At 40.4% G+C, this 26,558-nt stretch overlaps 1 protein-coding gene across 6 annotated transcripts in view; it reads right to left on the reverse strand.

The window, feature by feature from the left end:
* The window catches only part of col14a1a (collagen, type XIV, alpha 1a), a 112,486-nt gene that overhangs the window by 65,988 nt on the left and 19,940 nt on the right, over window positions 1-26,558 (reverse strand). For 4 of the 6 annotated variants that reach the window (XM_031853413.1, XM_031853417.1, XM_031853414.1 and 1 more), the window contains 14 exons: window positions 14,049-14,204; window positions 13,706-13,825; window positions 13,251-13,415; window positions 11,967-12,131; window positions 11,055-11,206; window positions 10,083-10,212; window positions 9,703-9,848; window positions 9,459-9,588; window positions 8,068-8,207; window positions 7,489-7,615; window positions 6,069-6,208; window positions 3,780-3,912; window positions 3,311-3,346; window positions 2,159-2,310 (listed from right to left, as the gene is read on the reverse strand). In XM_031853413.1, coding sequence (XP_031709273.1) covers window positions 2,159-2,310; window positions 3,311-3,346; window positions 3,780-3,912; window positions 6,069-6,208; window positions 7,489-7,615; window positions 8,068-8,207; window positions 9,459-9,588; window positions 9,703-9,848; window positions 10,083-10,212; window positions 11,055-11,206; window positions 11,967-12,131; window positions 13,251-13,415; window positions 13,706-13,825; window positions 14,049-14,204 — 1,892 coding nt within the window. Of the gene's footprint in view, window positions 1-2,158; window positions 2,311-3,310; window positions 3,347-3,779; window positions 3,913-6,068; window positions 6,209-7,488; window positions 7,616-8,067; window positions 8,208-9,458; window positions 9,589-9,702; window positions 9,849-10,082; window positions 10,213-11,054; window positions 11,207-11,966; window positions 12,132-13,250; window positions 13,416-13,705; window positions 13,826-14,048; window positions 15,655-26,558 lie in introns of all 6 variants that reach the window. The other 2 variants (XM_031853415.1, XM_031853418.1) reach the window with 2 other exon arrangements.

Consider the following 26,558-nt stretch of genomic DNA (forward strand, 5'->3'; position numbering starts at 1 on the left):
ACACACACACACACACACACACACACACACACACACACACACACACATATATATACAGAGAGAGATTAAGGGAAAATTTGAAGGTGTAGTACAGGGAACTGTAATCAATGATGGGACTGAACTGCACACTAACTAACTAACACACAAGGGGAATAGAATCAATAACGCACATGCGTGCGTCCGTTCACCCACACACCCCAGGATACATGCACCATATAGCAGACTACACACAGAATCTGTTGCTCTTCTCTGCTGGCTTATAGGGACATTTGTAGGCAAAGATTAGGGCCAGGCTTAATTAGGTGAGACAGAAAGTGTTTGTAAACTGCTCGGTACACCTTCAGGGATCTGAACCAACTGTTCAAGAATTCTGCTCACTTCAGTTTAGTCAATAAAGTCCTTTGAGGCCAACAGTGAGGCAAAAAAGAGCAGAGAAAAAACCCAAAACCTACTGCTGTGTTTCAATTTATAAGTGTTGAAGTTTGTTCTTTCTCTGCATCTTTCTAAAAGGCTCCCTTTGTATAAATTAGGTTTTTCTTTGTCAAAACATGTTGGACAAAGTTCCCTGCAAAAGTAATATTTGTTATACTGACTGAAAAAAAATCCAGATGTCTGCTTTCGACCACCTATGAGCATATAATGTTTGTTCAGATGTCATGGAACTACAGATGTTTCAACGTCCTTTATCCTGAGCACTTCTCCCCATGTTGGATTAAGAGTTGAGCTTTATAGTTCATTTGTTCAACATCTGCTTTTTTGTGACAACTGAGCAAACTATCAGCTGAAGAAGATTCGTGAGGTATGTCCAAAATACAAGTCAACTTTCTCCCGCTTCTTATTAAACAAACTTTTTTCTTTTGTAAACCATTATTTGATATGCACATCAGAAAGGCTTCTCACTTCCATCTGTCTGCTTTATAAAACACGACGCTAACAATAGCACGGAGATTAACTTTTCTCTATCTGGCTAACAGCACTGATCCCCAGCCAATTGTTGGCCTGCATGTGTGGGAGGGAGGGAGAAGCAGAGGCAGAGAGAGAAAGAGTAAAATGTGTGTCAAAGGAAGGCCAGGCTAATGAGATGGAAGGTGATGTCCATTCTGACTGTGGTGCTGAAATGCCTGCCAGTGTCAAAGCAGGAAGGCACACACAAACATTCTAAATACATAAATAATCAAATAAACACACAACAAGCTTATGAAACACAAAAAGTTGATGCCGTCTCCTTTGCCCTCTATCTGTCTCTCACACGCATCCACATCAAAACACACCAAAACTTTCAAAAGGAGGCACAACCTGAAACGACCTTTAGCTATCAGCCAGCGGACGGGCCTTTCTCCCATTTTGTTTAGCTATTGTTTCTTTTCCACCTCCCTTTGTTTCTTTTGCTCTTTTCTCTGCTGCCCTCCATCTCTGCTTCCAATGAGGTAAATGCCTGCTGAAAAGATAATGGAATGTCTTCTGGCTTGGCCTGGCCTCTCCATCTTCTACAGCTCTGACACCACATTGGGAAATTAAAACAGGGGGCAGGGGAAGAGAACGCGAGGAGAGGAAAGTAAGGGGAGGTGGCGAGAGAGAAGACAGGAGGGAGGGAAAACAGAAAAACAAAGAGATAGAGGGACCGATGGAGAGAGAAAGTGTTTGTGGTGCGTGTGTGTGTGTGTGTGTGTGCGCGCACACATCAGCGATCAGGGTCAGTACATGGCACTGAGCTCAAGGGCTCTTACCACAGATAGAGGAATCCGGACGGAGAAGCTGAGTGGACCGGGACTAAAAGTGTAATCAGTTTTTGGATTGGAGCAGATGACCCGACGCTGACTGTTGCAGTGCCATCGAGTTGGCTGGAGGTGTGAAATAACAAGGATCTCCTCCGAATACAACTCCAGTGCTGTCTGTTCCATATAATCCATGTTCACAACTCACAAGGGAAGACATTTGTGTGCGTTTACGTGCATGAGAGCTACAATGCCCAAAGTAACAGAGGAACATAAGGAGGGAGATTGTATTTTGCTTATAAAAGAGAGAAATAATCAAAATCAGAAAACTCTCACTGCACAAAACCATAGATCCACTACGAAAAATGCCCCTCTAAATCTGAACTTAATTATTCGTGAATAATTGATTTTTACAGTTAAAGCTCACAACTTGATCAACTCACAGACTCCTCTTGATGGTTGCCCCTGAGGCCGGCGTAGGAGACCCTGTAGCTTTCCACGTGGGGGTCTTCGAGCTTCCATGATGCCACCATGCTCTGGGTGGTCTCGTCACTCAGCAGAAGGTTTCTCACAGCCAGACGTGCCACTGTGACACCTCATCAACAACAGTGACTTTAGGATTTGTGATACATACGTTTACAGTTACAATTTATCCACACTTAATGTGGTTCAGTAAGTTACGGGTTAGAAAAACGGCTTCTGTCAAAGTGCCAATATGCTCAGAATGCTTTGAGATGTGCAGGATGATACATTTGCAGTAAAATCTGGCCCAGATGGAGCATTGTTTTTCTCAGGAACACTAGATATTAGATTAGAGTTTGAAACAACACAAGGTGTTTGTGTCTCATTAGTCTTGATAACAGCTTTAAACCAAGATGACATGTTTGAGGCCTGGGTGGATGAAATCAGTGTGAGGGCTCCATACATAATGCAGCTTGAAACTACAAGCCCTGATTTTTAGAAACAGGTAACTCGCTGTCTTTGAGCTGGCCACTGTAAGTTGTGATTTCTCATAGAAGCCCTTGGAGTTTTGAACAAAGCAAATGTGCTTTTTTTAAGTTTCCAGTGAGCAGGGAATTAAATAAAGTGTGTTTGTTGCTTGTTGCCTTTTTTACATTTCCACAGCCCTGAGTGGAGTAGCTGCTCTGACTGGATTAGTTGTAGGCTAGCCTGTTCCTCATATGAAACACAATCCAGATGGTATCCGGGTTGCCTCTGAGATAATGAAGTTTGAACTATAGTCTCTGGGTGAAGCCAACTTGGTAAATACACTTACACTTTCATATTTCTACGGCAGTAGACTTTCTTGACAGATGCCTTCGCGCGAATCGTGACTAAAATGTGTCCAGCCTCTTTCAATGCATAGTTTTTTTTTTAAAGCAAGTACCACTTGAACTTAGCTTGCTGCCTACTGGACACACTCAAGCAAAATTGTTGAATAAAATATTGGAACATACATACATTTCATTGCACAATTTTAATCCAACTTGTAATATCTTTACAAGTTAGTGCTTGGCCATTATTATACATGTGCCGGACACTTTTTCTCCTGACATTTTGGAATTTTACACAAAAGCAATTTGGACGCCTCTTACCTGTGGTTGTGGTAGCAATCGTTGTCGTCTCGGCCACTGGGAAAATACAAATCAGATAATTTGATTAAACCTCTCATCAGGGACTCTCTGCATCAACAACTACAGTAATTAGACAGAAATACAAAACAAAACATTGACGGGAAGATTTTCTTCTTCTGAGATAAGCTGCAACAAATAAAAAACAATACAAATTGGCGAATGCAGAGTCACGCTTTGAACTAAACAAAATGCTAATTTTATGATCCTAAAAGGCAGATGTGATTGGACCGATGTGTTATTCTCAGCAGACAGTGGCACTTTGGTGGAGAGGGTTAGTAAGGTGACTAACTTCAGTGAAACAAAGAGGATTTGAATGTAGGAAACTGCACTCGTCTCTTTCTCTTGTCTCTGGAAAAAGTTTTTAGATTCTAACTTTTCTCAAGTATTGTATTGATTAGATAACGCAAATATTATAACGAATGTCACTTACATGTGGTCTCTATAACAGAAACGGTATCACTCTCGGATTCATCTTTGAATACAGCCGTCAACATAACTTCGTACTCAGTCGATGGACTCAGACCAGTCAGGGTGTTTCTGTTATCGATCCCACTCAAGATCACCTACAAAAGAGAAACACACGTACAAGTCTTCATCTCGTATTACATTTGACTTCCAAAAAAATCCCCCAAAAAACAACTTCTCAAAGATGTTTTGAGCTCCTGCTGTTTTATAATCTAATTTCAACTGTTCATGTTTGGTCAACACATTATATAAGACACTTTTAATCGCCATGTCACACTTTTTGAGTACAGATCTCTGTCGTACCAACAGTCCAGAACTTGCCTGGGTATTAGGAGAAAGTATTCAACAAACAAGCTAAACCCAATCAGTGCTTCCCATTTTGATTTCCTTTTTGTGTTTCACAGTGTGCTGTTAACGCTAAGGTCACCTTGTGTTGTGTACTTGCACTTGTTGTACCTATATTTGCTAGAAGAAAATAAATAGGAAGAATTTCCTAAGTTACCCTCAAGATGGGAGAACATTTTGGGCATTGACCAACAGTCTGACAAGATTATTTATACTCTAAGTAAAACACCAGACTTTCAAAACCAAGGTCGTCACCGACTTTTAGTAGAGAAAGCTGCTGAAAACATAAAATAACAAATCGCCTCGTTGCTCGTAATTTCAGGAGAGCAAAACAGCAGGAAATGGTGGTTCATATTTTCGGTTTTACTTGTATGTGGGTTTAGTTGTAATACTGTATTAAATAAGTTATGTATTGTAGAAATGCAATACTTGAAATTTACTCCTCATTTGAATGTATTTACTATACTCTTTATGTTAAACAAGAACAACATTTGAATAAGGTCATTGTAGAACTTAAAAAGATGATCAACACAATATGAGTAATTCAGAAATGTGTGGTTGCCCCTGAATATAACAGCGTAGCCAGTTGTATCAACTACTTCTGCAGGAGTCTAACTGACCACTACAATTTGTCCAACACAGAAATGAGTCAGACCCAAAGGTAAACACAAAGAGGTCATCAAAAGTACAGCTTGCCTCCACGGAGAGCAACATTCAAATTTACTGTTAATGACTTAATAACCATATTATGTGATGGAATTTCTCTCTTTACAGAGCCCTTTGAGGCACAATTAAATGCATATTTTAGCAGTGGGACCGGCCATTTGTGCCATCCCAGGAGGAAGTCCATCTTCAGTGATTCATTCTCTCGCTTTTCTTTTTACATTTCCTTGCATTGAATGAGATATATCTCCTTATTTTACAGCAATGCCCTCTGTGGCATTTGCCTGATTAAAGTGGGGTATCAAACAAACATTTTATTGATTAACAAACAATATAAAAATACCCCAAATCTACTCTCAAAAAAGGTTTCAGGATGCTAAAAGACAAATGCATCCAAAGGAAATGGCATGATCAACAATGATACAATTTACTCTCATGGAGATCTAGATTATCACGATGTTTTAATCTGGGTAATCTTTCACTCTGTTTGTGTGTCTGTGTGGCTGATCAACTCTATTATGTTGTATCTCCTTTGTGTGTGTGTGTGTGTGTGTAGGTGTGTGTATGTAGAGTATGTGGGTGAGAAACAGAGAAAAGCTGCATGTATCTTTGTGCTGGTAGAATTACCAGCCCACTCCAACTCCCCAGAGTGTTATTTTCAGCTCTGATGACTCTCAGCTAAACACACAGACACACAACATGCACACACAAATGCACACAAATACACACACACTCTAAGAGACCTAAGGGCTCTATCGCGACCGCCCAGCTGTCTCTAAAACCCAGATCATGGAAATAAAACACCCAAGCCATTAATTTCTAGATTTATTCAGCCTTTATGTATACTCAGCCATGCCAGGGGCTTTACCAGCTACCAGTAGTGTAGTTAAGCTTATATGTAGGTCTATAGAGAACCGGCTCCCCCATTATCTAAGCATACAGAGTGCAGCCACTTCTTCCTCTGCAAATAGAGATAACATGTAGACCAGTGGCGAAATGAAAAATCTAATCATAAATTGGTGTAATATCCGTCAGCTCGAGGATGTGAAAATACACATTTTCCACTAGCTCACAGCTGTGCCAAGGACTCAGACTTAAAGATTCATGCCTATATATAGTGTTGTCCACATGATCTGTGAGGATGACCTTTCCTGTCACATTTCACTTCTTGTGGGTGACAACACATCTTGAAGAAAACTGTTTCTAAAACAAATCCCTTCACATAGCACATTTCATTGGTACCGACCTCCTTTGTGTCGCCACCTGTGAACGGTGCCCAGGAGAGTCTGTAGAGGATGATGTCATTGGCCGAGTGATCCCAGCTGACCTGGAAGCTGTCTGTGCCGACATTATTGGAGCGTAGATGCAAAGGACCAGGAACTGGAGCTAAGAGGTAGCAAAAGCTTTTACTTTTTAGCATTTTCTTCTTCTTTTTTTCTTGTTTTCAAATTGTCATTTGCATACCATTTCTAACAAAGTTATGGTTTCCCATAAGTTTTGGGGATATTTCAGTGTTCTGCACTAGTTTTTTATCATGATACCTCCCCCTAAGCAGCACATGCCCTGCAGTACTAGGCATAGAAAATAACTGACTAAAGGAAACTTAGTTGGCACTGCAACTGCACTGCTTGATGCAACGTTCATGGAAATGTTGCTGCTGCGGTGCAACCACACTTATCATGATGGTTTTAAATGTTACTACAAACCAGCTTTCATTGTCATTGCATATTTGATTGCACAAATACCTCCAGCAAAGAACTAAACATCGACTGTGGTTGGACCAAGCCAGAGTAAGAATCAAGCTGTGAGTCACTGGAACATGACAAAAAACATGTGACAGTTAAAATACCATATATGCACTACTATGCAACAAATAGTGTGCTAAAAGCCATATAACCATGAGCTTGCTTCAGTTTGGAACATGGTGCACTCCCTAACCAGGATACTGTATAACTGCTGCTTTCCTAACTGCAGGGGCTAATTTATTGCACAATTTTAAACTGTTTGTTCAGCAATTATCTGAACTTACAACAACACTTTCGGTGTGAACTCTACCATGCAGGTTTCCCATTAATTCCCACACCTCCACTCAAAAACCTCAAAAGTGATATCACGTTGTGTGTCTGTTCATGAAGCTCCCTTTCTTGAAACCTGGTCCATTGAACAAAGTTTGCCAGAAGATAAATAAAAATCTGCATGGGCCCTTAGAGTGAGTAGTTTAATAATTGCTTGCCAGAAATAAAATTCTTTCAGCTGACTCAGCACTGGAGCCCAACTGCTTGTTGCTTAAAGGGATATTCCTACAAATCAATATCAGTTAGTGTGACGGAGTAGTAAGGGACAGCAAAACGACCTTTTAATGCAACTGGGCTATTATGCCGAGGTGTAAATGAGATGGGCACACCGCCAAAATAGCAGAAGGACCAGTAGGGTTAATACAAATCAACACTGTTTGGCACTAAGAGAGAAATGGTTTGCCTTCTAATGGTATTTGTACAACTATTTTCAGGAAATTGAGACAAAATTGTCCTCAGCAGAGATGGGGATAGGGAAATGTCGAAAGCCAAATTGGACTACAATGAAAAACAAATGAACAAATCTACTTGAGAACTAACTAACAACTACAGTATCTTCTATTGTGTTCTTACAGTCAAAAAGTGACTTACTGGTTGTGAATCCGTCTGTGAGTGCCTCAGATTGGCCCTCATTGTACAGGGCAAAGATGGCCACCGAGTACTCCATCAGAGACGTCAACTCACTGAGGTCATATGAGTTATCTGGACCCACCTCCACCTGCACAACACGGAGAGACATGACTTATCTACACAAAAAACACATTATGCTTATACAAAAATAGAATAGTTTTAATAGTCGGATAAAAGGCCACAAATCCACTAAAAGTTCTTTCTGTTAACAGTAACACCTTGTCAATTTTCTACTGTACATGCAAGTCTTAGGAGTTTATCCAATTTACGTTCATGCACGCTTGCACAAACACAAAACATCACTCCTGTGTAATTTTCCAAGATGATTTATATCAGTGCTCAAAACTGATTTTAGTCTGACCTTTTCATACTAAGAACAATCCCTATAATTACTCTCCTCTTTGCTCCATCCTCCCTTCCTCTTTTTTCACTTTTTCTCATTAAGAGACAGACGCTCACAGATACAAATGTTGTCAAATATAAATCATACCATAAAAAGACGTCTTAAAAACATAAAATCATGAAGTCACACGCACGCACCTCCTTCGTGACTAGTCCATCTGTCTTGACCCACATGATGCGGTAACCTTTAACTTCTCTGGGCACGGGGTCCCAGCTGATGTGGGCGGAGTTGTGAGTGATGTCAGAGAACTGGAGGTTGCCGGGGGGACTCAGAGGTACTGAGATAGAAAGAGGGAGAGTTAGCAAGTGTTTGATTTGATTGAATTTTAGACTTTGAGAGAGAAGACATTGGGTGAATCTCAAGTCTCTTAATTGCATCCACATGTCCCTCACTTGTGTCTTCTCTTTGAGTCTTAGTCCCTCCCACCAGAGATGCATGGAGAAACGCAAGTAAACCATGCGAGGAGAGAGGAAACGAGGAAATATGTTTCTAGAGGTATGAGACGTTCTTTCCTCTGCAGCGTTTCGTGAAGCAACGTCGATTTCTGATGACGGCGGCCGCCGTTCACAGCTGGATCCGCTGTCAGTCGATTTTAACAGCTGTAGAGACTTTTGATGGAGTTTGTGTCTGTTCACATGACAGCTGTACGAATACTAATAAATACACAGTTATCATCACTGTCAGAGCAGCAGTGTTTTCTCTCTGTAGCCTGTTACCTGTTTAAAAAAACTGCATGGTGTGTTTATACTGTGTTCTGTGTCCCGCTTATAAGCGCAGGATCGATTTCTACTGGCAGAATGAGGTAATATTATCTATTCATTATTTGCGAATGTATGTATTGAAATTCTGATTGTGAAGTCATTATTAAATAACCCAGATTATGATTATGGTGTCATTTGAACCCTGGAAAGTATTTATTATGCTAAATGTTTCGGGACAAGTTTAAATGATGATTCTCATCTAACCCGACGCTCAGGAATTATCAGCCTCACGTGACTGAATGAAAATGACAATAAATTATGTAAAAGGTGTCTCTCTCTGACTTTAATTGTATCCATAATAAAAGTTATTGGGGGAAATAACATGATGAAAAGACAAATCTTTCAAATAATCGAAGAAAGTTGTTTGTGGTCCTTTTGTCGTTCAGACCGATCAAATACAATACTTGAGTTTAATCTGTGATCTGGCTTCACTCTGGTAGGAAATGTCAGTGATATTGAGAAATATCAGATCAGTCCGATCAGCTGCAGCGTCCAATCACATAATAATAAACAATGAGGGGGCTTGTCAGCCGTTAAAAGACTTCCGTAAAGGGTGCTCTCGTGTATCCTCACTCATGTCTCCTCAAAGATCCCTACTCGCTCCTCAAAATGACAAATAAGAGACTTGGGATGTGACCGATCCCTACCTCTGCAAAGGGCTGTTTGCAGCATTAGATTTCTTTTTACAGTTAAGATTAGAATTAAATTTAGGTCAAGGTTAGGATAAAGGTTCAGAAAGATGGCCCTCAGTTATGTGCATTACTCACATGTAGATTTCTGGTTTGTAATGGGGTCGCTAGACTCCTCCCCATACATGGCATAAACAGTGACGGTGTATTCAGTGTGAGGGGTCAATCCATCCAGCTCCAGCTCTGTCACTGCATCCGACACCTTGACCTGGGGAAGAAAACACAAATGCACACATTACAGCACTTAAGACTCTCAGCTGCCAAGTTGCTGTTTAAAACTGAATCTAACAAGCTTTTTCTGTCTGTTCCTGTCTTTCACTACCTCCTTCTCGTCTAAGTCTCCATCATCTGTAAGCGGTGCATACAGCAGCATGTAGCCAGAAACTCCATCCACACTGTCCCATCTCGCTTTCATGGTGCTGTGAGTCACATCTAATAGGTGAAGGGTCGTCACTGTGGGAAGGGCCACTACATACACACAACAACACACAGACAGCACAGTTCAATCAAGGAGGAATCATACTAATAAACCAAGTCTTTTCAGTTCATCTTCGTCAAAAACTTGTATCAAGAGGGGATCATTTTCAAAATGTCTGGATTCAATGGCTGTGAAGCTTTTTAGCTTAAATGTTGACTGAAGCATTGGTGTGAGGTTTGTCAGTACATTTCTGCATATGTGTTTGTGTGTAAAAATAAACTTACGGGTTGTTTCTGATCCTCTGAGAGCTTCACTTGCCTCGTTTGCGTACACAGCAAACACAGCCAGCCGGTACTCAGTGAGAGAGTGGAGATGCTGTAACACCACTGAAGTCTCACTGCCGTCCACTACCACCTGGGATCCAGGAGCGCGAGTAGGGGGAGGGAGGGGGACATGAAAGATGGGTGTAAGGGACAGAAAAGAGAGATGGGGCACAGAAATAGATGGAAGAAGGAGGAGGGAGGGGTGGGGGGGGGGGGGGAGACAAAGAATGGTAGGAAAAATGGAAAGTGGGGCAATAAATTGAGGAAATGACAAATAGGGGGAAAGACAGATTGAAAGAGAATGGTAAAGGAGGGGAAACAATTGATTTATTGAATGGGATAAAGCACAAACGCCTAAAGCAAAAGGATATTTTCTCATTCTGATCCGTATGTATTACAGTTGTGATACAGATTAGGTCTGGGCTGATCCAGCTGGAAAGGTCTCCTTACACGTGGCTCCTGAACATCTGGCCCCCGTAAACCCAGCTGAGCAAAAGATTTAATGGTTTCTGTGGTCAAATGTTCTGGAAAAATCAAGCAGGTGCCTCTATCAGCCAGAGTATAATTTCTAGTGATCCTTCTTCACCTGCACTGGTGTTCAGGGGATTTGTGAATGGAGGGATAAGCGCAAGAGGTATAGATGAATGATACCACCAGCATCTCAGGGAAAAACTGAGCTCAATCTACTTGTCTGAAGCACTCTGAAGATACAGTAACTCCCACTGGTGTAGTAAATATGATGGAAAAAAGACCATACCCTTGTCAAACCCCCGCTTTCTGTGATCCTTGAGTCTCTTGACCTCAGTCTGACCTTTTTCTTAATTTCATGTAGAGATACATTTTAGTGTTTGTTTACCTAAATAAATTTAAACTTGAATTTACACATTCAGTACAGTAACTGTGCTTGTGTTCTTAACAAAAAACAGTACTTACCTCCAGTGGTTCTCCTCTGCTAGCAGAATAATAAAGCACTCTGTATTTCTCCACATTTCCAGGGGCGTGGGTCCATGAAACCGTAAAGCTGCGGGCTGTGACTGCTGATGTCACTAGCTCAAGCGGCGCTCCCGTCTTCTCTGGTATATGTACTAAAGAAATAAAAGGTGAAAACAGAAGAATAAAAAAACAAACTGATTGCATCAGAATACGTAAAATTACTCCCATGTATTGACGATCTGAGTAAATTATATGGTAAAATATAATAAAAACACGCTAGACTGGATTGATGGTGTCACTTTAAAGACATTCTTCTTCTTGTTTTTCTATCCTGCATCTCCATTTCCATAGAAATGAAAACATATTGGGAGGAAAGAGTGAGAAAGAGGAAACTTTTTGTAGAAGGACATAATTTGTATTTGGCTGTGAATAAATGACTTCATGAGTTATAAGACACCATCTTCCCCAAAGGACAAACTTTGCAATACGTGCCATAATCTCTGGCCAGTGAAGCTCCATCTAAATATCCACAACTTCGTTCTCACCTCAAAATAAAACCCTCTCTACAGCTACAGCTACCATTAGGCTTAAAAACCTACCTTATCTTAATTTGCCTCTTATAATCAGAAGAGGAGTAAGTGCTATCTCTAGCTTGCTTGGGCTTACTTTTATTATTCTATCTGCACTGAACTTCTATGACTGCCGCAACTAGTTCTGCCACTTTTTCGTGTGAACAATCAGGAGAGACATTCTTAAAGTGTGCGGCATTTCCCCCCCACTACTCAAACAATATTCCATCTACGCCCTCTCTATGACAGCTGTCTTTTAAATCCGCCTTCCAGTGTGCAACAACTATGAACACTTTCGATTTCCGACGTGGTCCAACAAAGCGTCACAGGAATCACTTCTTACTTAGTTTGATATCCTTGTCTTGCTGCTCCACTTGTTCACACACAGTCTTGGTCAAACCCTCTATAATGGAACTCATGATGTTGAAGTCGGCCACGTTGTAGACGTGTGTGTTGTCCGGCTCTGACGCAATGGATAGCAGCTCATTCTCATCAGCATTCTTAACACCTGGGAAAGGAAACATATAATTGTTCTCACTCAATTTAGAGACAACACCAGTATTAGCAGTGTGACTGTCACACGTCTGGCATTTCATACGGGAATGTAACCCAGATTTCTCAATCAAACCAAAGAGCCCCAATTTTTATGATTTACATCTCAGCCAAATTCTAAATATTTGATCTCCTGCTTCATCACTGCTTTTATGGTAGCGGTAAATGCCAGTCCTCTCAGGGATGCCTGGGCCAAGTAATTGGGCAATCCAGTGTCAGATGAACTGTGGGAAGAGGGCCTGTCCAGTATACAGATCTGATCTATTAATTCTACATATAGATTTATTAAATGTGATGTTTTACACAGGCTGCATTACTCTAAAACTAAACTTAGTAAGATATTTGAATCAATTCCTCCCATGAGTCACAGATGTGGTACTGCCAAATGATCACTATCACACTCTGGCACCGTCCAGTACTGGGTCATTTTTGGGGTGACATATTTAATTGGTTATCCAAACTACGAAACACTCAGCCAGACTGTAATTTGGCAATATTTGGTTGCTCTGACAGGACAAGCTCCCTTCCCTCCCATCAAAAGCAGGCTCTCATGGCAGGCATGGTGGCAGCTAAAAAGTTAACATTACTAAACCGCAAGTTTCCATCATCCCCGTGTCTCAGGAAGTAGCTCAATGAAATGCTTTCTATTGCTAAGATAGCGCAGATTCCTTTTTGCAACGGAAGTAACAAAACAATTTACCGAGGGTGTGGAAGGTTTTTCACATCGCTTGACTGTATAGCTCATGCGCTATGCTGCTATGTTGTATCTTTACACAGTGCAAACTCTGTCTAATCCTGCATACTGACCGATATTCTAGCTGTCTCCCACCTATGTGCATTTTCGTTTTCTTTTCACCCTTGACCCTCCTGGCGCAAGGGGCAGTATACTGTTTTGCCAATATTGCTGTTGCCTGGCATGCTTTAAGATATAAATCCCCTTTCCCCTGTTATTTTAAACATCATTGACAGGATTTAAAGAGACAGGAAGGAACTCATTTTAACTCATTGGTGCACAGATGTTATTCTTGATAAGACGTATCGTCTTTAGCAGGTATGCGTTTGTGTCCTCCCTCACCAATAGCAAACAGCTCAACCCCAGCATTTCGCAGACTCTCTGCAGGAGGTATGACATCGTCTTGGGACTTCCCGTCTGTGATGAGGATCCCGATCTTAGGTATACCCACCCGTGAGCCAGATTCCGGCTTGAAGCAGTTCTCCATGATATAGGTCAATGCAAGGCCTGGAAAGAGACAGAGGGAGAAAGAGACCAGAGGGATGGAGGAGGAAGACAGTGGGAGAGGGATCAGGGTGGATGGAAGGAAGGAGAAAGTCAGACAAAAGGGAAGAAAGCCATTTAGAATAGGGAAAAGGAGGGGTGCAGTGGGAGCAAGATGAGAACAAAGAATAAGTATGTGTTAAGAGCAAAGATAAAATAAGAAAGACAAAAAGAAAAACACTGGCTTGAAACTTCTTAACAAACTATCAGTATTAACAGCAAAACAAACTGGCAGTATCAGTCAAAGCCAGCACCTGTGAGAGTATTTCCTCCTTTGTATGGCAGGTTCTTAACAGCGTCGATGACGGCATCTTTTGTGGAGAAAGCATTTAGATGCCACTCTATCCTGGGATCACCACTGTACTGAGCCAGACCTACAATCACACACACACACACACACACACACACACACACACACACACACACACAGAGAATTTATAACTTATATTACAACCTGTCAGTTGAAGTAAGACACCCAACAAAGCTGATGTGCAAACAGATTCAAGAAAAATGTACAAATATGAGGTGATAACCAAATACATCAATAGAAACATTGACACAAACAACAGTAGACCATATTGGGGGGTAGGGACCAACCTATCCTTGTCTTATCGATGCCAACATCAAAGGCATCGACCAGATTTTCCAAGAACGTGCGGACCAGCCGGAAGTTGAGCCGACCAATACTCCAGGAGCCGTCCACGAGGATCACGATGTCTGCAATGGCCTCAGTGTGGCAAACAAACTGATCAACTACAAGAAGGAGACAAGACATTCATTTTAAAGTGACCACGCACAGCTAGGGACAAACAAACAGAATAAAGGCCTAATTCTTGGGTAATTGAAAAGATAAATTTAGTGAAAACAAAGTTTTTACTTTAGTTGTGCAGATTTCTCAGACAAAACTCAGAAAACACAATAAATGCACACATCAAGTCTGCAGGTTTTTGGTTGTCTTTATTGATAAAAACACAAACTGTAAACTAAATTGCCAGAAACAAAACTCAGAAAATCAAAAACCATGTAAAATATTGACAAACCATTTCCTTGCATACAGACACATATACAAACGCCAACCGCCATCTTGAGAGCCTCCTTTGAACTCTTTGGGGTTTTTTCCCCCACTAATCTCCTCTAACCTCCTCTTCTTGGAATTAATCTCCAAACGCATTGTTGAATATTAAGTCATTTTTCATTTGAAAGACAGTTTTAACGGGAGATCTACACGTGAAACCTTCCACCTGAAAGTAATAGTGAGGATGTTGTGGAGGCAGGCGCACACACACACGCACACACACGTTCATTTATCATAATTCCATAACTGCTTATCTTGTCATCCTGCCCTGTGTGATATCATAAAAATGAATATACACCCACTTCAAGTTACTACATAAATCCCTTACAGTATCTGCTTACAAAAGCAATAGTGAATACTCCAGAACATGCTGATCAGGTTGGAATTTTGTGTCTAAATGAAGAAAGGTGCAAAAGAGAGTGCCGACTCTAGGAAATGAGAATTATTACTTTGCATTTTTGTTCACAAATGTACATTTAAAATATTAAGACTACAGGGATACCACATGGATAAATGTAGAGGATTCAATTGCTGCTGGTTAATATTCACTAAAATCAATACAAACTGAACACAACATAAAAAAATAATCTAACGCAGAGTGAAAGGTTCAATTTCTCACTCTGCTCCGATAACAGATGTAAGTTGTGTGGCTCAGGTGCATACTGAGTAATTGCAATGCCCTGGGTGAGTCCCAAGACCTTTCCCTTGTGTTCCCCTCTGTGTACACAGTCAACTACCAACTGTAAAATAATCAAAAATAAGACAAGTGAAATAGCTTTTCAGTGGCATAAAGAAGAATTTCCTCCCCAGTCTAATGGGTATTTGTCAGCAATCCACACTAGCATGAAAGACTGAAGTGAACAGCAACACATTAAATGGAACATGAAAAGAGCTCAGGCTTTGTGTATGTTGGCAAGCAATCTTTTCCTTTTTTAAGTATATGCAATATTTACTGTACCACTTGTGCAATAATGTCAGGCCAACACTATTTCAAGAGTGAAATTCATAAAAGACACATTGTGTAACGATAAACCACGCAGGAATTTGTCTCAAGAAGTGATTTTCCAGACAGAGCCTTCTGTCTGCTGTGTGTCTGTCCGACTGTTTGAACCATCCATCTGCTACAGACTGCAGGAGGAGGAAGAAGAGAAGACAGCAAGGTCAAGAGATAGCTGGTGACAATCTTTGATTTGCAAATGCAAAGCATAAAAGACTGAGGTGCTATTATTATTATTAATACTCCTCGGGTAATGTTTTGAAAAAAGCAAGAAGGTTATGAATATAGCCTTCAGAGTTCAGGTGCATACAGGCATTTATTTTGCCAAAATGTCCCACATGTTTTAAAGAGGAAGGAGCACTCTATCAAACAACCTCCTGCATATTATGCCCATTACAGTAGCCTACGTTAGTCAAGAGAATCATTTTTAATGATTCAATTATTCCATTGAGAAGAGAAGAGAATTTGTTGCTTGGTTTGAAAGTTTCAGCAAAAGGGCAAAAGGCTGTGAGGTCAAAGAGTGAAAGGATGATTCTTTGTAGTTTCCTTTCTTACAAAACAAACAAGCATGGCTTTTAAATAATCTCTAAGGTTAAAGAATAGAAAGAAAGAAGCATGACTAAGCACCAGCAAGGCTTCTTTTAAAAGTGATACACACAAAGAATAGCTGAGGAGCTATTCAATGATAAAAACCGAGAGACATTCAGGGGTTGTTTGTAACTGCTGTTGAAACTATGGAGAGACGAGGAACTTAATGGTTAAGAAAGACAGAGTCAGAGGGAGAGTGGGGTACTGTGCAATGTGAAAAGCCATCAAGAGAGATGAAGGCCATACTAAACAGAGGATTAGAGGGTCGTAATTACAGCTAATTACAGCTTGCTGGTCATCCCGTTCTACTGTTGGCAGAGTGGTGAGAACGTGTGAAAAATAATGAAGGGAAACAAAAGAAAAACTTGGGTTTGATGAAATAGCGCCGATGTATCATATTCTGTGGTTCCAAGTCATTCCTTTGTCCGGGTCTATTACTCCCGTTCGTCTCACTTTCTCCATCTCCGTGGCTAACTCATGAGAGACACGCTGTGTTTGGCACAGATTTCTTTCTTAAACTCGACACTAACTATAACAAAACTGCTATGGCAGGACCACACAAGACATGTCAGTCACGATATACATGTGTGTGTATGTTTTTATATTCATATGAAGATCAAATGGAAAATCCTATCAAGTGCTGACACATTCACGGGCCTTCATGTTTTTTTAACAGGTCTTTTAATGGTAGAGAGTAGACATCACAGTTAAGTTCAGATTTGATGCTATAAAGGGAAGAGTAAAAGGGACACTTGCCAACTTATTTGCACATAGAGTATATAAGTCATGGGATGACACATCTGTTTTGAGTAATTTGCCAACTTCTGTATATGTATTGTGTTAAACAACCTCTTCAGTTCCCCCATCCACTGACGATTTCTAACGTCATAGATGGCAGAAATAATACTACAGCGGTAGAGCTTGGCTAGTTTTCTTCTCTCTGCTGGAGGGAAGATTACACCTCAGCCAGCATTTCAGTCAAACAAAATTACATCTTAGTCTGAAAGACAGGAACCAAGTATTTAAAATGGCATGTTACAGAAGGTTTCACCATGGATATTAAAGTAAACAAAGTGTTTGAAAGTCAACTTTCTCTGGCTTGACTTGACTTGAAAAAATCAAGCAACAAAACAGCACTCTCATGAGCATGAGCGTGTCTGTAACTCAGCAAATAAGACTGTGTCCGAAAGGCTCTGTTCTGTTCAAGTGTCCCAGTAAGCCATGACCATGTGACAGTGAGCCAGCATGCACAGTATCAGGACCCTAAAAGTGACGTCACCAAATTAAATTGAGCCATTGTTAATTATATTATTTACACCTGTACTTTTTCCTACTGTGACATGTCTTGATATCATCTGCAAGACAGGCTTATTGAGAACCTCGCGCACAAGGAACTTTAGTGCATGTTGGCACTGAAGGACAGACCTTCTCCGCAAAGACAACCAATTTCTCCATCAATACGAATAGTGCTGAAATCATGTTAATTTTAATGGGTTACACAGAGAAGGCACAACACCAACCAGTCCTGTGCTGGTCCAGTACTGTAGCCTCAAACATTTGATGTCATCAAGCTGAATTTGGAGATTTGCGTCTATGTCTCAGTAACTGATTGTGAACCATGAGGTTGGCTGAACTACATCTGAACCGTATATGCATATTGATTAAAAAAAGGCGCTGCCATCACCTAACCTATTTATATTTAAGTACACAATTGGACAAGGACGTGACCAGACAGACGGTCCAACTGGTGTTCATGAGAGAGTAAGCGACCACATTTTACAACTCAGCCGACAGTGCAGTCTGCAGTGCTGTGGGAAAGAAGTACGTGGCTCCTAGACAATTGAGTTAACTTGTGTGGGAGTGTTAAAATGGGTCTTAAAAAATGTGAGCGCAACAATGGAAGCCACTGTTGGCTGACTGCAACTTCTAGCAGAGAAAAGACAGACATGCAGCGACATAGACGGGGAACAGAACCGGGAACTACAAGACAGAGATGATATAGACTAATAGTAGAAGTCACAGTTAGTAGAAGTCGTAAAACACACAAATAAAAGACAGAGGTTTAAACAAAAGCACTTAGAGGCGAAATGTTATCGAAAAACCGGGAGAGTAATGTCTGTACAATACATAGACAAATAAAAACAGAGACACACACAAACACAACACAAACATACACTCTGATGTAGTTTAGAAAGTGTTTCTGTCCTCTCCCTCCTCACTCTCTCTCTCTCTGTTTTTATTAACAGTAGTTCTTCCCAGCCGCCCCCTGATTCATTACTGACCTCTATTTAGCCAGGGATCAGACAGAGTGTGATGTCATTTCAATCGCTCTCTAGTTAAGTTTAATATCCCCCACCACTGTGATTGTGTCTCAATGTCTGGATTAACATTGAGAACAGTGACAGGCATGCAGATAGATGGACAGTAGCAGCGACAGTCCCCACATTAGTGAGAACAACTCCCTTATTCTCTTTGCAAATGTTTGATTCCTGCATCAGCCTGTTTTTATTAGAGCACTTCACCTCCAAGATGAGGGTAATTTATCGCAAAATAATTTGACATTTATTCCCAAAGAGATTAACACAAGTTAACATGTTTGACTTTGGTGTATTAATCCACTCAGTATCAAAATACACTTCAGTGAAATGATGAAATAAAATAGTATACAATGGGAGAACTGCCTCTTTTATGGTCACCCCTGTAAAATGTTTTCTCAATATATCACTTCAGGATGAAGTCTATTTTTGATCTATTTCTCCTGCCGGCTGTTTATCATGTAGAACCTAATGTTTCAATACAAGCAATTTCCTGTGTGTTGCAGAGAAGACGTCTGATCCTTTTCACCTCATCTGCTCATGTGTAGGTGTGCTTCTGCCAAACTCAGATGAAAATGTTGATAGCATTTAAAGAGACGGACACAATGAAGTGGAAAACTGATCTCGATGGACAGTTTTCCACATCATAATTTACTACACCTGTTCCACCACATGTGCTGAAGAATAAGGCTGAATGATTTAGGAAAAAAATATTTAATGGTGATTATTTTGACCGGTTTATTTGCAGGAATTACAATGTTTACATAATTATTCTAACTATATTATATATAATATAATAATATACATACTATGGTGATTATGGTGTCATTTTAGCAGGGATCTGTACCAAACAAATATGTTTTCTTAAGTCTGTAGAATATGATGTAAGGCCAGGACATCACTGCAGCACGTCAGTGTATAATTTAAAATGGTATTTGGACAAATATTTTGTCTTTAACACATACTGTGCCTCATGCGGTTTAAAAATTGCAGAAGGTCGTGATGGTCACGGCCAAATGGTGCAGCGTTTATTCTCATTAATTTGCAGTTGTCTGAATACATCATAAAAACTATATCTTAACCCTTGCTATCATTTTCTCAATATGTCAGGATTGCCCTTTAAGAAAGAACATTACCTCATGCCTTCATGACATTAAGTTTGGAATATTACAGTTCATTTGTTCATCACAATTGCTGACGGAGATCATGTGATATGATCCAAAACTCCAACTTAAACTCCTACCACTATTCAAATTCATGTGATATGAATTAAACTTCCAGAACAGCTGAACCGCAAGATGCCAAGGTTGTTTTTGTCTTGAAAACTGTGGCATTGGCGAGAATCAATACATCAGTAAAACAAAGATCGGGCTACTGCATATTGTATCGGCTGCAGTGGTAAAAAGAAAGTCACCACAATCTGAGCATGAAGCCAGAGTTGTTTTAGCTCGCCTAAAGCAGGTTGTTCCTCCCAATAAACACTGGTGCCACACAAGAGGCTCAAAAACAAGATTTTCTTTTGTTTTAGTGGCTTGTTTATTCAATCAAGAGACAGGCAGCAGATTGATACACCTGTCGTTTGCTCAGTGGCCCTATGAGCAACTCAGCCGGGCGCAAACATTCATATTCATCTGTGAGTCCTGTGGGCCTATGTGAGAGTGTATGTATGTATGTATGTATGTGAGTGAGTGAGTGAGTGAGTGAGTGAGTGAGTGAGTGAGTGAGTGAGTGAGAGAGAGATCCAGTGGGTTTTAAGGTGTAATCCGACAGCTGTTTTTAGAGGGTTTGTGTCGTTCCACCGGGGACCTTTCCCTGCTTGGCCTCCTGATCTTTAATCCGCTGTCTTGTTCTTTTTCCACTTCACTGAATCGACAGACAGTCTGACAGAACAAACTCTATATGTATGCTGAAAGCAAAACATGGCCTATAAACCGTCTCTCTCATTACCTCAGAGTCTTGTCGCTCCATCTCCATCTGTCTTAGCATGCCTTGCTTTTTTCTTTCTGTTTGTCTTCCTCTAATCTCTCTGAGACACACTCACACACACAAACACACTTGTTGAACTGTGTAGGTTTTTCTATTTCGAAATTTGAGTCCCTCTTATCATGTCTGGACATTTTTTAGCTCCATGCACACATTGTAAAAACTTTAGAGACTACTAAACTAGACTTTTTGTGTCGCTATTTAATACAATATTGGCTTAATTATTAGCTCTGTAGGAGGGACAGTTTGCCTGCCAACACATCCCCTGTTTCTATTTCGTAGTTTGCTTTGTCAAGCACAAGCAACTATTTATTTGACAAATGTATAAAATCATCAACCCAGAAGAAGGTACAGTAACTATAAGCACCTCTGTGGCGGATTCAGGAAATTGTCCTGTGCAAGGAGGATTTACTGCAGCTGAAGTAGTTATTATGAGCCAATGAAAAATCATGGAAATGTATGCAAAACAGAGCTATGATTTGCCCATATTCCACAAATGATACAAAATCATTTTTTAAACTACAATCTTCTAAATAATGAATGAGCCTCTTTTCAAAAAGGGCAACAGAAAAACAGTTCAATATATGATGTGCTTTGTAAACCACAAAGAGTAAAACATTGGGATCACAAGAGCGCAAAGATCAGGGGGAAAAAGGACCGGATTGACAAGATAGGAACGAGAGCTTAGGGGACAAAAAAAGGTTGAGAAAGGTCAGGCAGTAAAATAAAGTGGACAGATAGAAAGAGTGTTAAAGGAGATAAAGATGGGATGAAGGAAGAGGGCTAAATGGGTCTAGAGGAGAGGAGGTAAAGAGCAATACATGTGTTATATAGAGCAGGAGGTAGTGCTAAAAACAAATAATAAAGAGCAGAACAGCAGAAGAGGAAAAATAAAAAAAATGATGAAAAGCCATTCAAGGTATATTTTGGTTCTAAATGTGTCACTTCTAACGACATATCAAATTGCATTTCTTGAAGCAGTTTATCCAACAAAAACCTTTTTGTAGTTATTTGCATGTGTTGTGAAAGTTAAACTCATTGTAAAAATGAACTGTTGCATGCACAGGGATTTTTGCTCCCTTAAAAACACATTGTTTTCAATTTCGCTCATTCGTGGTTTAACTACATGCACAGTGGACTTATTTTTGCAGAAAACCCGCTAAAGTGAGGTCGCTCGTGTCACAGCCACAGTGTGATGTAACTTCTATTTGTGACCATGAAGAGAGAGAGAAGGGAAGCCATAGCTGGGGAAAATCAGGGAAGAAGTGGACGCTAATTATTCTATTGACCTCTGCACTTCAGGAGTCCTTGCCACTAATGACCGAAATTCCATTAGCACATCCACACACAAATGCACTTGTTAACCACTGTCATACAATTAGCTCAGCTCAGCCATGAACCCCCCTCACTTAATCGGGGACAAGGACAGAAGTCTGGCTAGCACAGAGACCACACACATACGCACGTCCAAATGATCAATGGCTGATCTACTCCCGAGTCTCTGAACGCACATCCAACATGTGTGAGGATGATATTTCTTTAGCTCATTTCAACAGGAATAATTCAGCATCTGGCAAATGTCCAAAACTAAATGCAAAACACAACTTGCAATGATACAAAAACTGTTAAGCAAGACAAGACAAATGGAGACGAAATGTGAATCTCTGGAGGACATTTACCAGAGTTAATTCTTTGTCTCACTTTTCATTTTGGTTTATTTTAATATTTCTCTTTAAGTACTTTCTCTTTAACACAACACTCCCCTTACTTTGCCCTTCACACTACACATCAGCTTATAACAAACTTAACAAACTGTGCATTTTCACATCATTTTTGTGAATCACATTTACGACATCAATTTTGAATTCCTTCGAGCCTTTTATGCTTTTCAGCCATGACACACATTTCTGGCTCTTTTTGCTCTCAAATGGAAATAAGTGATGTAATGTTAAGAAGCATTCAGAAGGAACTGATAGCCTCATTCTGGCCTGCACATACTGCAACGGGCTGCATGTGTTCACTGTATTTGTCTCCTTTTTATCTATGGTATCGGCTTTGGCCTCCTCACGCCGTCTCTCTGGCTATTTGTCAGCCTAGTGACACATCTTTCTGGCAACAAACCTTTGACATCCTGTGTAGCCACTGAGCATCACACTGACTGAATGGGGAGGCTAGAAACTAAATATAGGGAACAAATGCACAATGACGTCTATAACTTAAATCTGGAAACCAATAGAGCAGTAAATAAAGCAACACACACGCACAAAGAGATGGAGAGATATTAGAAATTAAGGTTGGCTATATTATAGAAACCTTGGCTCTCCAGGTGTGTGTTTGTTACCCTCTGCAGATGTGATGGATACTAGAGGACTCTTTCCGTCTCGTTCACTATCAGAGTGGTGAATGTCAACGGAATCTGATTAGCCTCCAGTTCAACTAGAACTACGCCTGTCCCTCGAGTTCAAACCGTGTGTGTCTGCATGTGTGAGCGCTGGTTTAAAGCTTCAGTCAAAGAGTGAAGAAAGCAACACTCAGCTCACATCCTATTAGGTAATACAGTATGTATTGGAAAAGGCACTGTAGCATGCGGGAAAGAAGAGGCCTTTGCCCTTTATTGCTCAATGATTTCCAATTGTTTGTGTATGCTGTCGGACTGGCGCTGTGATTGCTTTATGTACCAATAATTGAGAGGATTGGTACCGATACCAAAGTTGATCTAGTTAAGTAACTTTAATTTAGGTGAAAGCAAGTACAAGAAAGGAAATAAAATATTAAAACAGAGTGCAATTGTTAAAGCATATGCAATATAGTTTATTTGAAAATATCTGGTTATTTTTCCACAAATCAACGTTAAACTCAAACACATTTAGATAGCTTCTGTAAAAATTGGCCAGGTAACAACTTACTGTCTGTGGTGAGAAAACAGGATTTTGTTGCTTGAAGCTTTGATGAGAGAAACCAGTGCTCAGTTACAGTGGGCCATCTCCTAGATCTTTATGGTCTGCAGGGCCACTGGAGGCTGCTGACCCACATTTGTAACAACTACAGTCATGGACACACCTACAGTACACACACCTACAGTACACACAGTACACACACCTACAGTACACACAGTACACACACCTACAGTACACACTACACACACACAGCTGTCCTCTGATCTAATATCACGCAGCTGTCCAAATAACAGCTATTATTTTTGAGGAAACATTATTTAGGCCCAATTTCTAATGAAAACATATTACTGTCTTGCACAGGGGACCACGGATGGATTTGTTCTTGTTTTAAGCAAAACAAAGTGTTTTTGGCTGCAAAATTCCTTACCGACTTTATTTTGGCAGAAATGTGGATGAACCAGCAGCAATAGCCAACAGTCAATAATGGAATAAAACATATTATTTTAAATTATATTATTTTTAGGGCAAATGATTATTTGCCAAATATTAGTTATATTGTACCGTTTACAGTAAAGAAGAGCAGAGAAATAGAAAGTGGGATGACATGCAAAATATATCAAGGCCTCCACCAAAAGGACAAAATATGTTGTTTATTATTGCCTTCCATAGTCACAATGACAACGCTAACAGTCTAACGTTTACCATGGAAGTGTCATAAACTGACATTATATATAATAGCCAGCAGGGGGTGACTCCTCTAGTGACACAATTACCCTACTTCTCTTTTGATTTATTACCTCAGTCAACATTGTAAACATGTTTATGGTCTCAAATGCTAGTTTCAAGTCTTCCTCAATACAGCATTATGTTCATTTTGTAAATTATGGTCCCATTTAGAGTAAAATAGAGTAAAGTAAGGTATGCTTTAGGGCGTGGCTACCTAGAGGCTGCTACCACGGCGTTGTCTGGTCAGGGAGTTCTATTCTCCCTGACCATTCTCGTATTCTTTGACATGCCAGAGCCTTCTAGCTGGCCTACAAGTATACGTCAGCATTAACGTGCGGTTTGATTGGTCAGTGGGCTAGCGTGACTGTTGTGAAACTAGATAGCAGAACTTTGTAGTAGTAAGAGTTAAAGTTTAAAGATATGCAAGTTTTTACGTGACATTACATTTTTTGCGTTTTGGCATGTTTGGCGGTGACAATCCCAATATCTGCTGCCTCTGTCGAGCGGACATTTTCAGTCCCCAAACGCATTAAAACGTGTTCAAGAAGTACAACTGGGGAGGCTCGACTGTCATCACTGGCGTCCATGAATCGAGAAGGACCTCTGGCTGGAACTGAACTGCACCGATGTACTGTACAACCGTGGTATTAAACTCTCTAATCAAAGAAAGGAGGATGACTTTGTCTTTAAATAGTGAACAGCAGCTTCGGTAAGTGAACTGCTTTTGTTTTTTTACACCTGCAGCAGCGTTACTACTGTGTTCATTTTTCTATCGTGTCATTTTTATGATATGGTTAATATTGTTCCCTCTGATGTGATTAATATTTGAATGGTGCTCTTGAGTGTGTGGCGGAATGCGTGTTTTAGCGCCGCAGTGTTGCTGGAATGTGCAGAGACCTGTTGAATTGTGTTATTTCGGTTTTATGTTATTCTACCTGCTCTGTTGTCATATAAATATATGTGACTGGTTCTTATGAGTTTGTTCTTGTCATTGACATTGATTTTGACAATATGCATTTTCCGTTAATGACGAAGCATCCCGTCATGCTGGCATCATAATAAATACACGGCACTGCTAAAACTCAATCCGACTCTGAAATTTCCAAGATGAATCTGGTTTGCAGTCTTTTATATTATGTATTCCGATCCTGCATAGTTGTCTAGGTTTTTAAATCATTGTAGCATGCCAAGGTATTTATGCTGCTTTTCTCTTTAGACAATGACACAGCAAGAAAAAAAAAAGTCAGACACTTAAACTCTGAAACTGATATTCAAGTAGAAAGTGAATTCTCTGCACATCTTTCAGAGTGAGCAGCTGAATGCGGTGCTCAGATCACTCATTGATTTAGAGGCGGCAAAAAAATGCTTCAGTCCTCTCCAAACTGAGATTGGACCCGGGAGTCCCTGAGCGATGATTCGAATTATCGACTTTTAGGGTGCAGACCCATAAATGACGAACATTAATATGGAAACAGACAGACTGCAAACCAAGGTAAAATATTCCTTTTAAACCTTTTCTGTTTGCTCAGAGCCAGACTCAGTCAATGACACCCCAAGAGCAGACAGGAAATTAGTTTCATCAAAAGATTCCTGGAAAGGACAGTCTGTATTTAGTTCAGAACAGCCTGTGCTTATGCTCTTTAAGATACGGTTAAGTAATTTGTAGAGTGTCTTTAGAAGAAAAAGTGGGTGGCTAAGCTCGTTATTTTACTTAGAGCGGAGGAGGTTTCATGACACTTCCGTTGGCTGATGGCCTTCTCCCCTTTACTTTAACAAACATCTGAGCAACTTCAAACCAGTGTGCTTAAATGCTCACAAACACCCATGCGCACACACACAGTAGCCAGGATGCATTTGATATGGGTAGCCAAAGACAGCCAAACTTAAGCTACTGCATATTGATTTTTAAATAGATTTTTCAAGTTCAGATTCAAAACTGTATCCAAACTCATTCATTATTATAATAAAATTGCTTAAAAGTAAAAAAAAAAACAACACTACAATTTCTTTGCCTGAGGTGTGATCCACACATATAAAAAGGAAGTGTGCACACATAAAGACAGCTGACTTGTCTGATGTCTGCGAAACAAAAACACACCCACCTACACACATCAGAGACGAGACGAGACTATGAGCCAGCTGTTAATGAAAGGTTTTGTAAACAACCCACCCCGACATAAAAGCGAGCTGATTACTACTCTGGAACAGAGCGGTGATGGACTGGGATTGCATTGCTCACTCACTCACTCACTCACACTCTCTCACACACACACACACACACACACACACACACCATCTCTTTAGAGCCCTGTGGGAGATTGGTATTATCACTGTAGAACATAAATACACACACACAGCCTGATAGAGAGGCAGAGAAAGAGAAGTACTCACACGTTACAGTGCAACATAAAAGAGCAGTCTCAACAGTGAGAGATTATCATCATCACTATAGTACACAAAGCTGCATACACAGGCACTAACACACACACACACACACACACACACACACACACACACACACACACA

Source organism: Anarrhichthys ocellatus, unplaced genomic scaffold, assembly GCF_004355925.1.
Source record: "Anarrhichthys ocellatus isolate YVR2014 unplaced genomic scaffold, GSC_Weel_1.0 scaffold13, whole genome shotgun sequence".
Lineage (NCBI taxonomy): Eukaryota > Metazoa > Chordata > Actinopteri > Perciformes > Anarhichadidae > Anarrhichthys > Anarrhichthys ocellatus.